General features: G+C 36.9%; 1 protein-coding gene across 3 annotated transcripts; it reads right to left on the bottom strand.

Moving 5' to 3' along the window:
* Positions 1–202: 202 nt before the first annotated feature.
* Positions 203–15,104, bottom strand: ARRDC3 (arrestin domain containing 3). 3 transcript variants are annotated; one of them, XR_748739.2, is made up of 8 exons: positions 14,564–15,104; positions 10,511–10,592; positions 8,455–8,602; positions 7,347–7,449; positions 6,441–6,697; positions 5,640–5,802; positions 5,206–5,398; positions 203–2,942 (listed from the first exon to the last, which is right to left on the bottom strand). XR_748739.2 is itself a non-coding variant. In XM_010370555.2 (8 exons), exons 1-8 carry the CDS (start codon positions 14,841–14,843, stop codon positions 2,886–2,888), a joined length of 1,245 nt encoding a protein of 414 aa, XP_010368857.1. In that variant the 5' UTR covers positions 14,844–15,104; the 3' UTR covers positions 203–2,885. The 3 variants fall into 3 exon arrangements, 2 of the variants coding, with proteins under 2 accessions (XP_010368857.1, XP_030783219.1); XM_010370555.2 differs by having other exon boundaries at positions 5,206–5,360; XM_030927359.1 differs by lacking the exon at positions 8,455–8,602 and having other exon boundaries at positions 5,206–5,360; positions 14,564–15,068.
* Between the last annotated feature and the right edge of the window lie 2,989 nt (positions 15,105–18,093).

The raw sequence follows: 18,093 nt of genomic DNA, 5'->3' as shown, positions 1-18,093 counted from the left end.
ACCTATAGTCCTAGCTACTTGGCAGGCTGAGACAGGAGGACTGCTTTAGCCTAAGAGTTGGTCAGTAATTTTCTTTAGTACAGACCTAGATACAATTCTTACCCAGAATGGCTTAAAATGGAGTTTAATTATAACAGTTTAATGTATTTGCATGTATGGTGAGTTACTAATATGATCAAGATTCAAATAAATCTCCAAACAATTATACAAAACAGAAAAAAACAAAACACTTTATTTTCCACAAGGAAGAGCAATAGGAAAAATTAAATCATTTCCCACATATTGTTTTCTTAAAACAGAGCCTACAAGAACATATTCAGCACCAAATAAAAAAGGAAAAAAAAAGAGAAATTACAAACAGCCATAGAATATAATCTATAAAGCAAACATTTAATATTGCACTTTGTTTTGCTAACATTTTGGATTTTACTTTTCCTAATTGAAAAATCAGGAATCTATCTTGAATACTGGAATACAACTGTGAACCTCACATCTTATGTCAGGAATTGACCAATATTTTTAAAAAAGTAATGCCTCTAAAGAAATACTTTTTAATGGGGAAAATAAAACTTTATTTGATAAAGTTTTATACATTTTAAAGTTTTATCACATTTTGTGATCCAGTGCCAATTATCAGAATATTGGTCATTCTTGCTTCATGTGTTATTTGTAAGAGTATATAATGACAAGTATTCCAATGCTATGCATATCAACAATTGTTCCCTAGTCAGACATAAGAGAGAAAAGGGATTTTCTGACAATCCCCCCCAAAACAAAAATAAAACCACCAAATGCCCTTTATGCCAAATATTCCATTAGCTTTTTTTGAGGGGGACATTCACAAAATGATTTAACAATAAAAAAATACTTCACCCCCATTTCCTTATTATCTAGTATTAGTTTGCTACGGGAGCCCAAACCCTTTAACCGAATCACTTAAAACGCGATTCATTTTTACACTGGGCTTTCTTCACCCTGTCAGCATTTTTCAAACATGAATTGTCTTCCATGTTTTCTTAAAGGCCACTTATGGAAAAGCCTATTTGTTTTGTATGAGCTTTAAGACAGTATTTAACCAGGTCAAGCACCAAGCCAGAGCTACTATTATTTTCAACCACTTTATTAACTGTGGGGTTAAATGGCAGGATAGATGTAACACCCATTTTACACGTATGTTGCAACATCAGAGATGCTGGTTTTCTTTAAAAACATCAGAGCTGAATTCCTTCTAAAATACAACAACAACAACAACAAAATAAGTACACTTGGTACCTTGGAAAATGCTGAAATGCTATCACGAATGCTGGTATATTTGTTATGAGCCAACAGAAAATTACCTTTAATATAAACTATAATTTACTGATGTGATTGTTCTTCCTATGTAATCTATACATGATCAAAGTGAGTGATTTCTCATGTTTAGCAAATTGTTCTTTAGGTAATGAAAAACAGTATTCTCATTAGAAAAACACAAAAATACAAAAGATTTATCGCAGCAAACGTTCTAGTATTTTAAATTTTGAAGTTATATACTTTTGGAATAAAGTTGAGTTTTCATGCTATATCAAGCTTGAGCAAGATAGCAAAGGTACAAATTGAGCTCTCTAATCATAATCTTAATATATGTATTCCTGCTCATTAATATACTTTGCACCAGCAAAAACGATTTCCAACATATGTGTTTTGGAGGTAATTAAGTAACTCTGTATAAAAATAAATGCACTTTTCCCTCCTTTCCCCAGTGAATGGAAAACTTCTATACTTTTAAAATAATAATAATAAAAATAATTTTTAAGAGCAACAGCCCTCAACTCTTTGCTGGTGCCTGCCATACTGCCTTTCTTCACTCCATTCTTAGCTCAGCTAGTTTTTCTTGCATGTCATGATAAAAAGGGAATGTGGGTGGGTTATAACTTTTGTGTATGTCCCGTTTCCAAATTTCCCTCTCCAAAAAGCCAACCAAATAAACGAACAAACAAAAAAAAAAAACAGTGCAACAAAACACAAATAGCATTCCAACAGTTTGGCAAGTGATGCGTTCACCTGAGATTAAGTGATTTTAGGCAGTCAGTAACAAAATGCTGCTTTGCTGTAATAGTAGAAAGGCAACAAATTTTTAAAAGAAACCAAGAAGGTATACAATCTTGACAGTCTCTTATTAGCTTCCTCCTCTCATCTCTTTTTTCCCCACATTATCTGTTGCGTATCTACTACAGTAGGCTGCAAAACATACAGCAAAAAGGATTGGCTTGAAGGCATTTGATGTTTGTAAATAAATCCACAATTGGATCCAAGCTGAAGAGGTGATACATGGTCAGCCTAGTAGGACAATTCTGAGCATGTGCATACGCAGGTAAAGTCCAGGCTATGTTAAATTAAAAAAAAAATGTCAGTGCGTTTTTTCATGTTAAAGTTTTTTCAAAGCTTTCTTTTGTTCCTTGTTGTGCTGACCACAAACAAGTTTTAAGAGTATCAAGAGTCTGGCAAAAATAGAAAAAAAAAAAAAAAAAAAAAAAAAGCTGTAGTGACATTGAACCGCACAATGTAAGCATTGAGCATGTGCAAATTTTCAAATCAAAAGAAGGAAATCATCCCTCTTTACAACGTGGTGTCTTGACACGTACGACCATAGGCTAAGAAGACTGCTCTGAGTATGTGCCAGTTTTAAAAGAGAAAAGCTTAGATCTTCAAGCATGTTGGAGCAGTCCCAGAATGTTGCTGTAGGCTTCTAAAGCATGATCACTGGTTGTTTCATGTATTCGCCATTTTTCTGGGCAAAAGCAATTCCACTTCCTCTGAAACGTGTCTCCAAGATACTTCTCTGTCCTCAGCCGGAAGAGATACAGTTCGGAACCCACATCAACTTGATTCAACCAAGCGTTCCTTCAACGAGAGGGGCAGGATGGTCTATCATCTGCTGACTGATCAGGATTTGGATCAATCTAGAAAGAAATGAGAAAAAAGTTTACAGAGTTATTTCATGAGGTCTAGGAAGAATGCAGCAAATGACTACAATTCTGAATACTAGTCAAGAAATGTAATCAGAGAGAGCATACACAGCTTGTTAGCATATTGTATCCAATTATAGCATATTGTATCCAATTATTCTCTTTTCATATCTGAAATGCTATGTGGGGAGGAAAGGGTGCTGGTACCTATAAAGTACCTGATATTTAATTACTGGATTAACAAGATTTATAAAGGTATGTCTGAATAGTCCCCTATTTCACAAAAATTAACAGTAAAATTTTATCATTGAAAGAAGACTTGCTTAGTACTTTAGTAGTACTTAATTAAGACCTCAATACACAATGTAGAATATCTTCATAGCAATCATCTCCTTTTGTAAAGTACCCCTTTTCATCCTTCTACAAAAAAGTTAACTCATTGCTTCCTCTGACTTTGGAAAAATGAAATTGTGTAAACAATTCTCTTTGTTTATACAATGTGCAAACAATTTGTTTACTCACATAAACAATGTGCTTATGTGAGGTAATAATTCATGGGTGTAAAACTCCAGAGATGGCCAAAAATGCAGTGTGTGTATCAGGAGGTAAAACTGCTGAACCCAAAATACTCAAGAGGTTTCCTCTCACCTTCTTTATCTTTGGAGTGGCTTTCATATGTATGTATTTTTAATGAAAAGTTGCTTCTCAGGTACAAAAAGAATGGTCACAGAAAAGCAAATTGTTGGGTTTAATATATTTTTTACTGAAAAAGCTTTTGGATGAGACCCATCCACTTGCATTTAAATGTGGAACAACCCAAATTGCCTCAGAAGCTTTAGGTAAAACACATTTTTGAAGGAAAAAAGTCAAATAACTCTCAGTTAAATCACACCCTGAACATATTTCAGGGTTTTAAAAGTTGCAAATTATCTTTCGTGCTTTTTAAAAGGAGGCAGAATTTTCCCACAAATTGCTTAAAAGTGAACTATACTTAGATTGCCATTCTTTTTAAAATGCCTCCTTGGACAGCCAGGGAGCCTCAAATCAAGCCAGAAATGACTGACTTATAATAAGCAAGACAGAAATGTCGAAGTAAAAATGTAATGACAAAATCTGTAGCAAGTGACAGAACACTTTTAGCATCTAACAGAAATTTTATGTATTAGAAAATAGATAGAAAAAAATTATGTCTCATCAAGAATTCTGAATATTCTATAATCAATGAATGAAGAAGATCTCATATTACTGCATCCAAAGGAAAACTGACCCTTCCAGTTATGGTGTTTAAAAAAAAAGAGAGAGAAATTTGATGAACCATCCCCCTGATGTTTAATTTGGGAGTAATATTTCAGTGTAAAACAGCTATGTAAATTACAGTAACCAAAAGAAAAAGCTGATTCTAGTAATTTACAGAATTATTTTGGTATCAAAACCAACTCCAAAACCCCTTAAAAATGTGTACTAGTGGCTAAAGTCTGAAATATCGTGAAATTGCTGGATACCCTACCTACTTACTCCTTGTCTTTACATATACTGTTCTTCCTGTCTTTTGAGGACTACTCATTCTTCAAAATTCAGCTTAACAGTCACCTTTTCAAGAAGCGCCACCTGATTCCCAAGACCCAATAAGCTGCTCCTCAAATGAGCTGTGCATTTTAACACATTATTATGTAATATTTTGCTTCTTAGCTTGTTTTCCTCAGTAGTCTGTGGGTTTCTCCTAAGGGCCATGTTTTATTTACATTTAAGTGCTTAGCTGCCATCAATATGAGATAAATGAAAATAGTCTAACCATGTGGGAATGTTGTTTTAAGATGTTACCACAAATACATTATTTCTTATGACTAAGAATGTCAAAATATGCAAGAATTGGAAAAGAATCATGAATAAGATAAATTCTAGCTATTTAATCAGTGTTTGCAAAATGCCAGTTCTTCCTATTGATGCTTGGATATACAAAATTCTTCCTTCAAAAAATGTGTCTCAAGATACAAGTTTAAGAGAAAAAAAAATTAGTAATTCAACATGAGGTTAGATCATTATCTTAATTAATTCCCTAATAAGTGAACAGTCCTACCTCTGTCTCAAACTTAGTAAATACTGATGACCTTAATCTTAACTTTTACTCTGTCGTTTTAAATTATTTGTTCTGTTATTATCATGACAATCAAGATCTAATTACATTTAAAAAAAAATGCCTGCAATGCTATTTCCCAAGACAGCCAGTTCATTTCATACTTAAGGAGTAGGTACTTACCTCTGAATAAAGAGGCGGAGGCAAGAACCGAAACTCCTGGATATATGCAAACAGTGGTCCTTGAAGCGCTCTCTCAAAGTCATCACAAGCATTCACTGGTGCAAGATTGTTCCGTCTTTGTTCCTCTGTTACCACTTCTGCATAGCTGGGTGGTGCTGAAGGAAAAAGATACACGCAATTCGAACAGCATGTTCTTATGCATGTCAAAATACACAAAATAGTAGGTATTAAAAAGCAATGTCAAAGTAAAATAATAATTATTTGTTTGGTGATTAAAACTATAAAGACATATAATCAAAACTGAATATTAGGGGCACATCTACTTTCTTTAGGGGAAGATTACGTTCATCTAGGGTCATAAAATATCAGAAGCAAAATAATTTTCTTGATAATAATAGTAAGAGATTAAGCTTAGTTATGTATTATCAAATTACCTTCAGGTCTTTCAGGAAGTGATAAACTGAGCCAGTTCATATTCATGCTACACTGACTGCTTACACTTGAGGTTCTGCTACCAAATGGATGTAGAGGAATGGTACCGATGACAAGTGGCAAATTAAGAAATAAATCCATAGCTCCAGGAATATCCACATATACCTAAACATTGCAAAGAAATATTACGTTTAGAATGCCAAGTATGATATCTTTTTCAAATACTAATAACCATTTTAATGTTATTTGAAACCCCCATTTACTTCATTTTTTATCTTACATACATGAAAAGTTTCTCTTTTATGTATAATTCTGTATAGTACATTTACATATAAGGTATAATTATAAGTCAAACTATATAAAGAGTTATGTATTTCATATGTCACTATATATGGAATTAAAAAACCTGGATATAAGACAAAATTATGTCTCCATAACTTTAAGATTAAAAACAAAACAAAACAAAACACCAAAGACTTCTTGGGCCAGGCACTGTGGCTCAGCCTCTAATTCCAACACTTTGGGAGGCCATGGTGGGTGGATCACTTGAGCCCAGGAGTTCAAGACCAACCTGGGCGACATGGTGAAACTCGATCACTACAAAAAACACAAAAATTATCCAGGCCTGGCTACAGGCACACTTGTAGTCCCAGCTACTTGGGAGGCTGAGGTGGGAGGACCACTGGAGCCCAGAAAGCAGAGGATGCAGCAGAGCTGAGACTGTGCCGCGGCACTCCAGCCTGGGTGACAGGTGTTTCAAAAAAGAAAAAAGAAAGGAAAAAACCTCTTAAATGTGTACATACCATTAGTGAATATTCCACACGGATTATACTACAGTCGAGGATAGAGGGAGAAACTGGTGGAATTTTCAGCAACTTGCCATTCCACGTCTCTGTCTTTCCAGATGATAAGGATTCCCCACGCAAATTAGCCACAAGCTGTTTTACTTCCTTCATTTTCCCTTTGGCATAGAAGGCCTGTGTTTGGTAAATGGCTGCCTTTGGCACCACCATTCGGGAAGAGCAGTTCTCAATCTCAGCAAATATCTGAATTGATTCACCTAGATAGGGAAAAATATATACATATCTACTGTTAGAAAAAAAAAAAAAACAAAAGAAATCAAGATTCTTTTTTTTTTGAGATGGAGTCTCGCTCTGTCGCCCAGGCTGGAGTGCAGTGGCTGGATCTCAGCTCACTGCAAGCTCCGCCTCCCGGGTTTACGCCATTCTCCTGCCTCAGCCTCCCGACTAGCTGGGACTACAGGTGCCCGCCACCTTGCCCGGCTAGTTTTTTTTATTTTTTTTTATTTTTCACTAGAGATGGGGTTTCACCAGGTTAGCCAGGATGGTCTCGATCTCCTGACCTCGTGATCCGCCCATCTCGGCCTCCCAAAGTGCTAGGATTACAGGCTTTAGCCACCGCGCCCGGCCAAGAAATCAAAATTCTTAAAGCTAAAGTAAGAAAGAGCAACTAACATGCACGAAAAGGTGTCCTAGGAACTGCAAATAACTTAAGAGTCATAGAAATGAACTAATCAGTAGCTATTTGAAAAAGGAAACTACATTCTACTTTGTGAAAAAATCAAATGGAAAAGCACAATTTGTTATTTCACAAAAGAATACTATATTATGTTGAAATTTAATAGTCATAAATTTATACACAAAAGCTAAGTGAAGAAAGTTTTTTGTGGGAATCTACCTCATACATACCTGGGGTATAGCCCTTCCTTTCAATTTTGGCACTTAAGGATATTGGGCCTGAGGTACAGAACCAGCAACAGAGTGTCTTTTCTTTTGTGCCTGCTTGGGGTGACTGTAAGAAAACAATTTAGAGAAAAAGGTCAGTGTATGGATTAGTACAATCAATACCAGAACATTTTAAAATATAATCCTAAATTTGTGGAAAATTAAAAATTAAAACTGGTTTTGCTTTTTTTTGTATCCAGATATACTTATTTTTTAACTAACCGATGGTTTTGAATTATACCATTACTTTTATTTTTATATAAATTTCCATTCAATTAGAAAAAAAGGTACAGCGTGTACAGCCTTTCCCATAAACAGTTTTTTAGTTCACACTATTTACAAATACAGTAATTAAAAACCAACCAAATAAAAAAAACCCTTTCCACATTCCATTTAAACTGCCTTAAAAAGGCAGCACAGAAAGCAATCTGACTATAATTCCAAATGTTAACATCTTTCTTTGAGAATAAAAAAAAATGTAAAAAAGGAAAATGCCCATTTCTTATTTGCTTTAAAGATGTTATCATTTGTTTAAACCAAATAAAGTTTTAAGTCAAATTTGATTTATTCTCAGACAAATGCAATTAAAAATAGATTCTTTTAAAAAAGGAGTTAAGTTTTTTTATGAAAGGAATGATTCCCCATTATTTGACAACTATCCCTCTATTGGAATAATAAAGTATAGTACAAATTTTAGATTATGATATTGTCAAGTTACGTGATACTGTATTACAAAAAAAGATACTACTGTCCTTCTTCCACTCAAATCATCCAAGGACCAGATTTGTTTTTTGTTATGGCTTTTGTTACTCATATTGTGAGTAAGAGATACTTCACATCATATACTGGTCTTAGTTTCATATTTACTTAAAGATACTACAATGTCAAAAATATGAGCATATTTTTCATTAATTTCAGTGTTCTTGACTGTATTTAAGAAAATGTATATTTATGAAATTTTAAAAGAAAACCAGTATTTTAAAATTATGACAACTGCATAGTTTAGGTGATTGATTATTCTTTAATATTTATATGCCAAAAACAAAGAATGAATAATTCAGTCAATTCTTACCAGTAATGAAGGAGTGTTGATATCTATATGCTCAAAGACTGTAAATTCCTTCTTTAATTTTACTGGTAGTAGCCAAGGCCTGTGCAATTCGGCTTTCACCCAATAGCGCACACTGCCATGTCGGCCTTCGAATGAGGTAGCAAGTGGTCTGTGCAGAATATAAAGGTCAATATATTAATTTTATACCTCTTTCTAACAATTACACAGTAGGTCAGAATAGAAGTGTTAATATATTGTATTGTTTATGTACCAATGAGGTATCAAACATGTAATTTAAAAAATTTCCAAAGGGATAAGTCATTGGGGAAAACACTTTCTATTTCCAAGTAACAATAAACAATAAATATCTTTAAAATTTTGCTTTAAAAAGCCAGAAGAATACAATCCATTTAAACTAAGAGGAGGCTACTTTTAATGATGGTGGCAAAATTATGAAAGTTTAATGGACATTTTTTGAAAAGGCCAAGAATTCAAAAACAAAGTTGAGAATGGTTTAACTATTTCTACTGATAAATTCTAGACACTGGTTAAACATTCAGACCAAATTCCCTATAGTACTCCACTTCTCATTAGCCAGATTATCATCTTTTTATAGTAACTAATTAAGGTCTAGAAAAAGCCTGGAATAGTCATTATAGTTTCAAAAATTTCACATTTCGTAAGTTTACTGAAAAACTACTTTTATATCTCTCAGTTTACTCATTTTCTAATTCTTATGTGGCTGTTCTCTAACTTTACAGGCTTCAAAAGAAAAAGTCCTCTTGATCTATGTCAAGAGAATCACATTTTTTTTTTAACTGTCAGATTTTACTTGCGAAAGGCTTTATTTTAGCCAGTTCAGTCTCTTTCATAATTTCATTAGTAAAATACTCAATGTTCAGTTAGTTACAAGGAAGAGTGCTAGCTTAGATTAGTATAAGGAACACTGGTGTTTTCACATTTTTTTTTTGCATTTTAGACTCCCATATTAACTTGTATATAGCAGAGAAATAAAATCTTAAACTATATGCTAATAGTTATCCAAAATTTATGTTAAATGACTTTGGTTTACAGACAGAATTTTAACATTAAATGACCCTGAAAATACTCAGGCCCCATATTAGCCTTATTCTATCGACAGACTTTAATATTTTTCTCAGGAATTAGATAAGGGCATTATATTCCAAATAAAATTCTCAAATAATATAGTAAATAGAATTTTCTAAAAAATACCATTTATGATTTCTCTCTTTATATAACATCTCAAGCACTAGAATTAACAAATGTAGAATTATGTACATTTGTCACCTGACAAAATCTTATATATTCTGTTTATTCTCCAGAATAATCGGCACAAGTGCCATTTTGCAGGTTTTAGTATTTGCTAAAAGGCATTTTTTTTTAAAAAAAGTTTGTATAATCTCTTCCAACAATCTGTCAGTAATTCAAGAATATACCACTTTCCTTTTTCCTTTCTTACTAGATTCCAAGTTTTATATCAATGTATCCTTGATGTATTTTTCCTTTTAAGCTTGGGTCATATCTCTTGTGTGACCTTCCCATTAGTTCTTTGTACAGAAGTTATTAAGTTCATATCAGGAGAACAACATTTCTAAAGTTAGGATATTCCTAATTATTTTTACTTTTGAAAGTTACTGCTATTCGTTAGTATTAGCAGAAAAGGTGGAACACAGAATTTTTTATAAATTGAAGCTACTGAGACTCGATAGGGTCTTTTCTCATAATGATAACTGATAATAAACTAAGTATAAAGTGGTTATTATTTGACTAGCACCTTCCAATTCACTCATGTTAAAGGAAACACTATTCCTATTTTAAAAGCCTCATGAACATTGGGATAGAATACTGAAAATTGAGTATGCTTTCTATAATTTTGCCATGGTAGATTAAAAAAGTAGCTTCTTATGTTTAATATATTGTTTTCCTCTAGCAAGTTCCAGTCATGAAAAGGGTTTTTTTTTTTCAACTAAAAGTGTTTAAATTTAGAATACTTAATTTTAAAGTAATGCTCTGATCATGGGTATGTATAAAAATGCCTATTATTTATAATACTTACGTCTGTGGAAGCTCGAAGCTGAATGCATATTCATGCCTTCCTGAATGAATAGTGTGGAAGCCTTCTTCGGAATTATCATCATCTAAAACAAACATAAAAAGAAAACAAAGAATTTATTATTTGACATTTACATACTCCGCAGGGTGGCATAACTTTAAAGATGCTTACATAATAATTAAGACCACAAAACAAGCTTTGGAGTCTGAGAGATCCGAGTTCTAATTCTAACTTCATCATTTCCTCTGGACAAAATAAAAATCCCGTTTTCAGCTGCCTTATCTGTAAAATGGGGATAATGAATACTCACACCCCACAGACTTTTGTTTTTTTAAATGGAAAATGACCCAAACTGTTGATAAAATAGTATATATACTCAAAAGGCTCGGGTCTCACATCATGGTAAGATAATGCTATCTTTGTCTCCAGCTGTTTGCTTAAATTTATCGCATGAAGACTACAATGTATCAAATAAAAACTGTTCAGGCAACCCTTTTAAAATATGTCAGTTTAGGGGGAATAATGCCAAAGATGTGAATAGGATACTCCAAAACCACTAGAAAACTTTGTCAAATAGATGGAGTAAAAAAAAAAAAAAAAAAAAAAGGCACACACATTGATTTTAATGTCAGTTTTGTAATTAAAAATAATTATTTATTGACTTAAAGTGATCACAACACTCAGTCCTAGCAACGATTAAAATTTGCATAAACTATACCTTAGATCATTACCAAGAACCGCATTTAGGAGGTGCCTGCTTATAAGGAAACAATATTGTCCGACATTCTTTAAGAAGATGAAGTCTAATTATTAACAGTTTCCAGTTTCTATAAAAAAGGGATGACCTTTCATTTTACAACAAATTTTTTTGGTCAAATTTGGTTTTCAAGTGGCATGAAAATAAAGAAATATAATCGAAAATATGGGAGGGGGTTCTAGATCATTAAAATGCTTATTTAGCGTTCTAAATAATTACAGAAATATCTTTTAGTTTTCTCGGTGTAGAAACCTTTACGATTAGCCCCCAGAGTAGAAAAAACTGGCATATTATTTAACTTTCCTTCAGCAAAGTATTGAATATACACAAAAAACGTGATGCCTCCCTGATATCAAACGAGAAAAGGGGGGAAAAGCATGTATACGTCGATACTTTTATTTAAAAATCACGATACTTTTATTTAAAAATTGTATGTCTCCATACAATTTTCCTCGTCCCCTGTGCAAATCCCCTGAACAGATTTCAGAACCAAAAACTAGCTGATGAGCTGGGGGCCATTTAAATTCGCTCCCCTCGAAGGCGCCCGAAGTTCGCCTTCCTCTCCCTTTCTTCCCTCTTCGCTCCCTTTTTGTGCCAGCTCAGCAGTCTCATTGAGGCGAGCGGCGGCGGCCGCGCCGTGGTAAACAAGTGCCGGGCTGTCAATCAAGAACTAGACCGGAGCAGGAGAGGACCGGCCTAAACCGGCGCGAGCAGATCCCAGCCGGCCTGCCCGCGCGCCGCCGCCGCCGCCCGCGCGCCCCGCTATACATACGGCATACGTCGCGCGGCGCTCGCGCCCGTGCCCGCACAACCTAGCCTGCTGGACGAGGGGCGGGGCGAGCGAGCCGCGGCGCTTCCGCTTTACACGCCCCAGCCGGCGACCGGTTCGATCTGGCTCGGGCCACTCTGACACCTTTAGTTTCGGCGAGGGAAACTGGGGCAGCCGAGGGGAGGCGGGGGCCTGAAGCTTTCAGAAAACAATAGGGGAGGGGGCAAATGATACCCTTCTAAGCCCCCACCCAGATTTCGATATTGGAATCATTTTCTTTCTTCCCCGGGCCAGCCTCTGCTCTGTCTACTCAGGTCAACTCAAGGTAGCCAGTGTGGCGACCGGAGAGGTCGGGGAACACGCTTTGTTTCAGAAGCGTTCACAGGAGTCCCCTGACACCTCCCACCCGAAAGATAGCTAAGGGGGGGGTCTTGCCAACCCTTCCCATCCAACTTCCATCTGAAAAGGATTTTCTGCTAAAGTTGGGTCCAGGGCCATCCGGCACCTGTAAGGCCGGCAGGAGCGTCTGCCCTCAACTCAGCTAAAGCCTGAAGTCGTTTCCTTTCGATGGTCCTTAGCAGGCCCAAAAGAGGGGCGACAGAATGTGATGTGACACGTGCCGGGCGCCCCCAGAAGCCCGGGAACAAACGTGAGTACGGACTGGGTGGGGGTCGCTCTGGAGGGACCTTTACCGGCGCACGCCGGTTTCCTAGCCTCGCCCCAGCAGCGGCGCGAGCCCCCTCTCCCCACCCGCCCGCGCCCAATCCAATCAGCGCCTGCCATCGCCTTAGCAACAGGCTAACAAACCTGGCTCCGCCTATCCCAGGCGCCCGGGGCGGGGTCTCAGTTACCAGGCTAGTTTGAGAGCTCCCAATTTCAAGTCATTGAAACTATTCCAAACTGAGCTCGTCTACGCGTTGCAGGGTTTGGGGGGCATTTTGTTGGGTGTGCAGGGCATTTAGTTTTCTTTACCATGAAATCATGGTGTAACTAATGAAATTATATTTGTCCTCACAACTCATTGTTCTACTTTTCCCCCATTGCAAGTCTCAACCTCTTGAAGAAAAATCTGTTTCACCCATTTCATAAAAGATTGCAATATTCAGAAAGATAGAAACACAAACTCATCTATCTGCTTTTCAACAAATACCAAGATTGTCATTAGGCATCTGCATCTCCTATCAGTGTTAACGCTTGGAGACATTAATTAGTTATTTCAGGATGCAAAGTACCTGTATCTACGAAAATCCTACTAAAGAACTGAGTTCACCTCAGTAGTTTCAGAAATCATGCATTAATACTGCCCCTCAAAGCATCCTTCATTTCTCACTTGCCTTAGTTCAGTCATCAGCACCTCTCCAGGATGTACGTTTTTAATATAAAAAAGAAGGTAAAATATGTCTCTAATTTTTTTCTGAAAATCGCCAACATCTGAACTAAATACTGCATTAAAAAGGAGAGGCACAAAAATTACATAACCAGTTTTAACATTATATTCTTCTTGGGCTAGGAATTAAGTCATCGCCACCACCTGACGCGTGTAACCAATCTGCTGAGAGCAGAACAAGCGCCCCTCCTCACCACCCCCCAGAACTGGTCCGAAACAGGATTGAACCGCTTCTAACAAAGGGTGGAAACTTAGAAAAACAAGCCTAGACTCTCCTATATTTCCACAATGTAACCATTTAAACAATAGATTGGAAATCTCAGGACTCCTTCTCCCTTTGACAACCCTTTATCTCCCTCTTCTAACCAAAAGTCAAATCCAGTGTGCCCTATACTTTTCAATTCCATTTGACTGGCATGGGTTTCAAATTGAATGCACGTTCCAAAGTTAGACATGATGCTCGGAAAAGAAAATTACTGATCCTAAATGGCTTCTAAAACTGACTCGATACCTATCATAATGACAGACAGTACCCTTTAAAATAAGGAATGCTGGGTGTAAATTTTTAAAGGAATGGGAAAGAATAGAGAAAAAACACGTGGGGTGCAGATACCATATGTCAAAATAAGCCACATAAACCTTTTATGAAAGCACAGTGATCAATTCTTTAAAGTCTTTTGCATTCCAAAATTAAAAATGAAACACGCCCATTAAGCCTCTTAAAAATGTTATTACATTTCTTGATCGAAGTTCAGGTTTTACATCTTAGGTTGCAAGTAAAAGGGCAAAAATCTAAGACTGCAGCTTTTAGCAATTCATTTGAAAATATATTAGTAAAACGATTGAATTGGATTCAAGCAGAATTTATAAGGTGCAAATGGACTACAAGCGCGTATGGCACAGACCAAGCCGGGTATAGAGGCAGTTGAATAAGTGTAGTTTGCAGTCACTTTGCAGATGCCTGCATGCATTACGGCTTAACATACGATGAACGTCAAGGAGAATCCAAACCTTCCAACTTTGCTAACCTTTATCAAACTGCTTAGTTATACTATGAGTAGAATCACGTTAATTCAGAAAACTGAAAAGGTACGTTTCCAAAGAAAATGAGTCTAATGACTTCTGAATAACAGAAAAACTTACCTCTTTCGTGCCCAATTAAGATGTCTTTATGGTTGAAATATTCTACTTCTTCAGTGTAATTCTGTGTATAGGCAGTATTGGAGCCGGCGTTTCTAGATTCAGTCCAGCGTACTTTCGCATGTCCTCTTGCATGAATTTTAAGAGATTTTACTCTGATTTCCCCAGTAACTTCTAAATTTACCCTTCCTGAGACAGTATCCCCACTAGAATACACAGGGACATTGCTGTCATTAAGACAGTCAAAGCTTATTGTCAAACTCTTCACCTTTCCCAGCACCATGTTTATAACAAAATCTATAAAAATATAATGTAAGACAAAAAAGTCAAGATCGCATATAAAATGTGATCTTCACTTAACACTGATCGATATTTTTGCCGTGCAAAATGCTTGCAGGCCGGATCAGTGATTCTCTACAAATAGTTCATTGAGATTTCTTTAAAAGTCAGGGCAGCAGAAGCTGCTGCTCCGCGCTCCCGCTCGTCTCAGTGGTCTCCTTACAAAGACGGGCGGCTAAAGGCTGCCAGCTCACTTTAAGAGCAGCTTTGTGAAAAACAACCCCAGTGCGCAGGCGCAGGCCGCGGCTCCTGTCCGCCCTCCCTGCGCGCCCCCTCCCGCGGCGCGCCGCGCCGCGCCGCGCCGCGCTCGCTCCTTCCCTGGCTCGCTCGCTCCCGGGTACAGTAGTTGTAGAGTTAGGGGAAGGAGATACTGGAGCTGCCGGCCGGCTGAACCTGACTTCTCTTCATTGTGGGCTCCTATTGGTAGGCAGGCTGCCGTATACCCCCGACGTGCTATCTGGAGCCCCTTACTGAGCACACTCTACTGGAAAGATAATGGCAGAGTGGGGTGCGAGGAGACAAGGCCTGGGTGGGGAGTTTGCAAAGCCAAGTAAGGATAAACTGCAGTGACTACCCCAAAGCGTGCGTTACTGGCACTGCAGCGTTTTACCAACTGCCTGGATGGGAGGAGGAAAAAGTGATGTGTGAAGAGAGATGGGGGAAGGGAGAAACCGGTTGGGCAAGCGGCCGATTGTTGAGCATAATCTAACGAATTTTCAAAGAAAACGTAATAAAACTGGACAAGAAGTATTGTTCATAGACAAGAGCATACTTGGCTTGGATTTTTTTTTTTTTAAACCAGTACTTTGTAGGCAGGGTGGAAATGAACTCAGTGGAGGTCAAAGAAACCTTAGTCCTTTGAAGAGCGAGGTAGAGAAGCAAGTACAATGTAATCAATAGGCTTTTTTGTCTCCTCAACTTCTTTCTCCTACATCGCTTAATTAGATAGCACCGAAAACAACCAAGTTGTTTCCAGGATGACACGGGTGGGGGCTGGGGGGAAGCTTGACCACTTCCTCGAAGGAAGAAAAAGTCCTTTTTAAGACACCACCTACGGCTAGATTTGCAGAGTAAGACATGATTACAACTCCTGTGTCCAGAGGAATAAGAATAGAGTTCGGCCTAAAAAAGTACCACCTTATAAAAGGCGTATGACATAGTGGTTTAGCTGACATATTGTTTGCAACAGAATCGGAAAATCTTTGTTAGAAATTAGTGAAGCGCATAAAATTGTTTTTAAAAAGCATGATTTGGTATATAAATAGGGGTTAACTGTGAAGCTTTAATTTTCGGCCGAAAGAGCCTTGGACCATTTAACGTAGTAATTCTCATGATACATCTTAAATATAGGTACATTTCTCTTTTTATTGTGAATGTTTGGTAAAAAATAGCAGTGCTTTCGTCACATCACACTGGGATTCAGAGCATAACAGCATAAACTCATCTAGATTACTGGCAATCAACAGAACTGCCTTACAAGAGAAATGTAGAAAGAAAAAATTATGAATCTGGTGCTATCTCTCTCTCTATATTTATGTATGACCAAAAATACCTTGGAAGATCTTTGGCTGTCCGTGTCTAAACATTTTAGATTCTTTTGCGTAGTGTATTTGGGTAGGTTGGGCCTATGAGTCACAATAAACTAAACTTATTGGTCTTGCTGTTTTATTTCAAAAGAAACTAAACTTTTGGGGGCTGGATTTTAGTTGACAAGGCAGTATCTTGGACTCAACAGCAATATATAAAAAGTATTAATATGCAAACTAGACAATTAATGAGCAGGCCATTTATTTCACAGTTTAGATCGCTATGCGTAAAATTATAAATTTGCATATTTAAGTGGGAAAAACAGTCTTAGCTTCCCCCCCTCTTGGTTGACACCTGGTGGAAATTCTAGGTAAAGTACCTGGGGCCTTGTACTAGCTTTGATTACAGATACTACTTGTGTTTTTTCTCCACCTAGTGGTAGAAGTGGTGAATTTCCTAGAATGACAGCTTTTCCTCAGCATAATGTCAATAATATTTAATAAGCATTCAAAAACCACTGAGCAAGGAATGGATTTAAAAGTGTAGTCCACAATGAATACATAAATTCATTGCACATTTGTGTCTACATTTATGTTAAAAATTATTAAGGGTGAGTGAACAATAGCTGAATTCAGATTTTTTTAGTAAAATTTATTTAATTAGAATATAACTTATTTCAGAAAAAAGAATTAAATACACCAGAATTGCATTTAATAAAACAGAACTCTAAGAAATTTATCTGTAGTTTGGGAAATTGTTTTAAAATATTAAATGTTTCATTCCTGTTACTGTATAGTACATTATTCTTTGTGTTTGAAGCTTTCAGGATCTTTTGAATGGTTGTCTTTATTTTGCTATTTTTAAAATTTTCTTTTTACTGTGTCTTCTTAAATACTTAGGTAACTGGCAAATTTCCAAGAAATTCTTACCAGCTGCCATTTTCATTTTGATTTTTTGAGATGGCGTCTCAACTCTGTCACCTGGCCTGGAGTGCAGTGGCACAATCTTGGCTCTCTGCAGCCTCCACCTCCCAGGTTCAAGCGATTCTCTTGCCTTAGCCTCCAGAGCAGCTGGGATTACAAGCATGCACCACCACCCCCAGCTAATTTTTGTATTTTTAGTAGAGACAGTTTCACCATGTTGGCCAGGCTGGTCTCGAACTCCTGGCGTCAAGATATCCGCCCGCCTTGGCCTCCCAAAGTGCTGGGATTACAGACCTGAGCTGCCCGCTCCTGGTCTCTCTTTATCTTTTCATTTCTTAAAAGAAAAACAAAAACACTTGGACCAGATTTTGAATGTTTTCTCTTGTTGCTTTCATAACTTCCCCCTTTCAGATTTTTTTGTCTAAATATCTACTCCTTAGACAGCTTGAAATGCTGTACTGTAGACATTATCTTGGGCTTCTCAGCTTTCTTCACTGGGCCCTTATTGTATTTTGTATTATATTTAAACTATTTGTCTTTACCACCAAGGCTCTTTCCTACTGCTCCCCAGCCTACGTCTCATATGCCATCTCCGCCTACTCATCTGCTAACTCTCTATATTCTTGTCAAGTACATCTTCTGTCCCTTTTGTTAGCTTGTCTCACTGTTGCCAGTGTGCACTTACATGTGCTTTTGGTGCCCAGAATAACATCCCACTACTATGTTATCTCCTTTGCTTTTTTC

The sequence above is a fragment of the Rhinopithecus roxellana genome, chromosome 3 (genome assembly GCF_007565055.1).
Source record: "Rhinopithecus roxellana isolate Shanxi Qingling chromosome 3, ASM756505v1, whole genome shotgun sequence".
NCBI lineage: Eukaryota > Metazoa > Chordata > Mammalia > Primates > Cercopithecidae > Rhinopithecus > Rhinopithecus roxellana.
The sequence above is the reverse complement of the archived record's forward strand: the minus strand, read 5'-3'. Positions and strand labels throughout refer to the sequence as shown.

Coding starts and splice junctions, on each gene's coding strand:
- ARRDC3 (XM_010370555.2), bottom strand. CDS start 14,843: ATGGTGCTGGGAAAGGTGAAGAGTTTGACAATAAGCTTTGACTGTCTT. Junction 10,593..14,563: donor CTTAATTGGGCACGAAAGAG/GTAAGTTTTTCT, acceptor TGTTTGTTTTAG/ATGATGATAATTCCGAAGAA. Junction 5,803..6,440: donor GTGTGGAATATTCACTAATG/GTATGTACACAT, acceptor TGCAATGTTTAG/GTATATGTGGATATTCCTGG.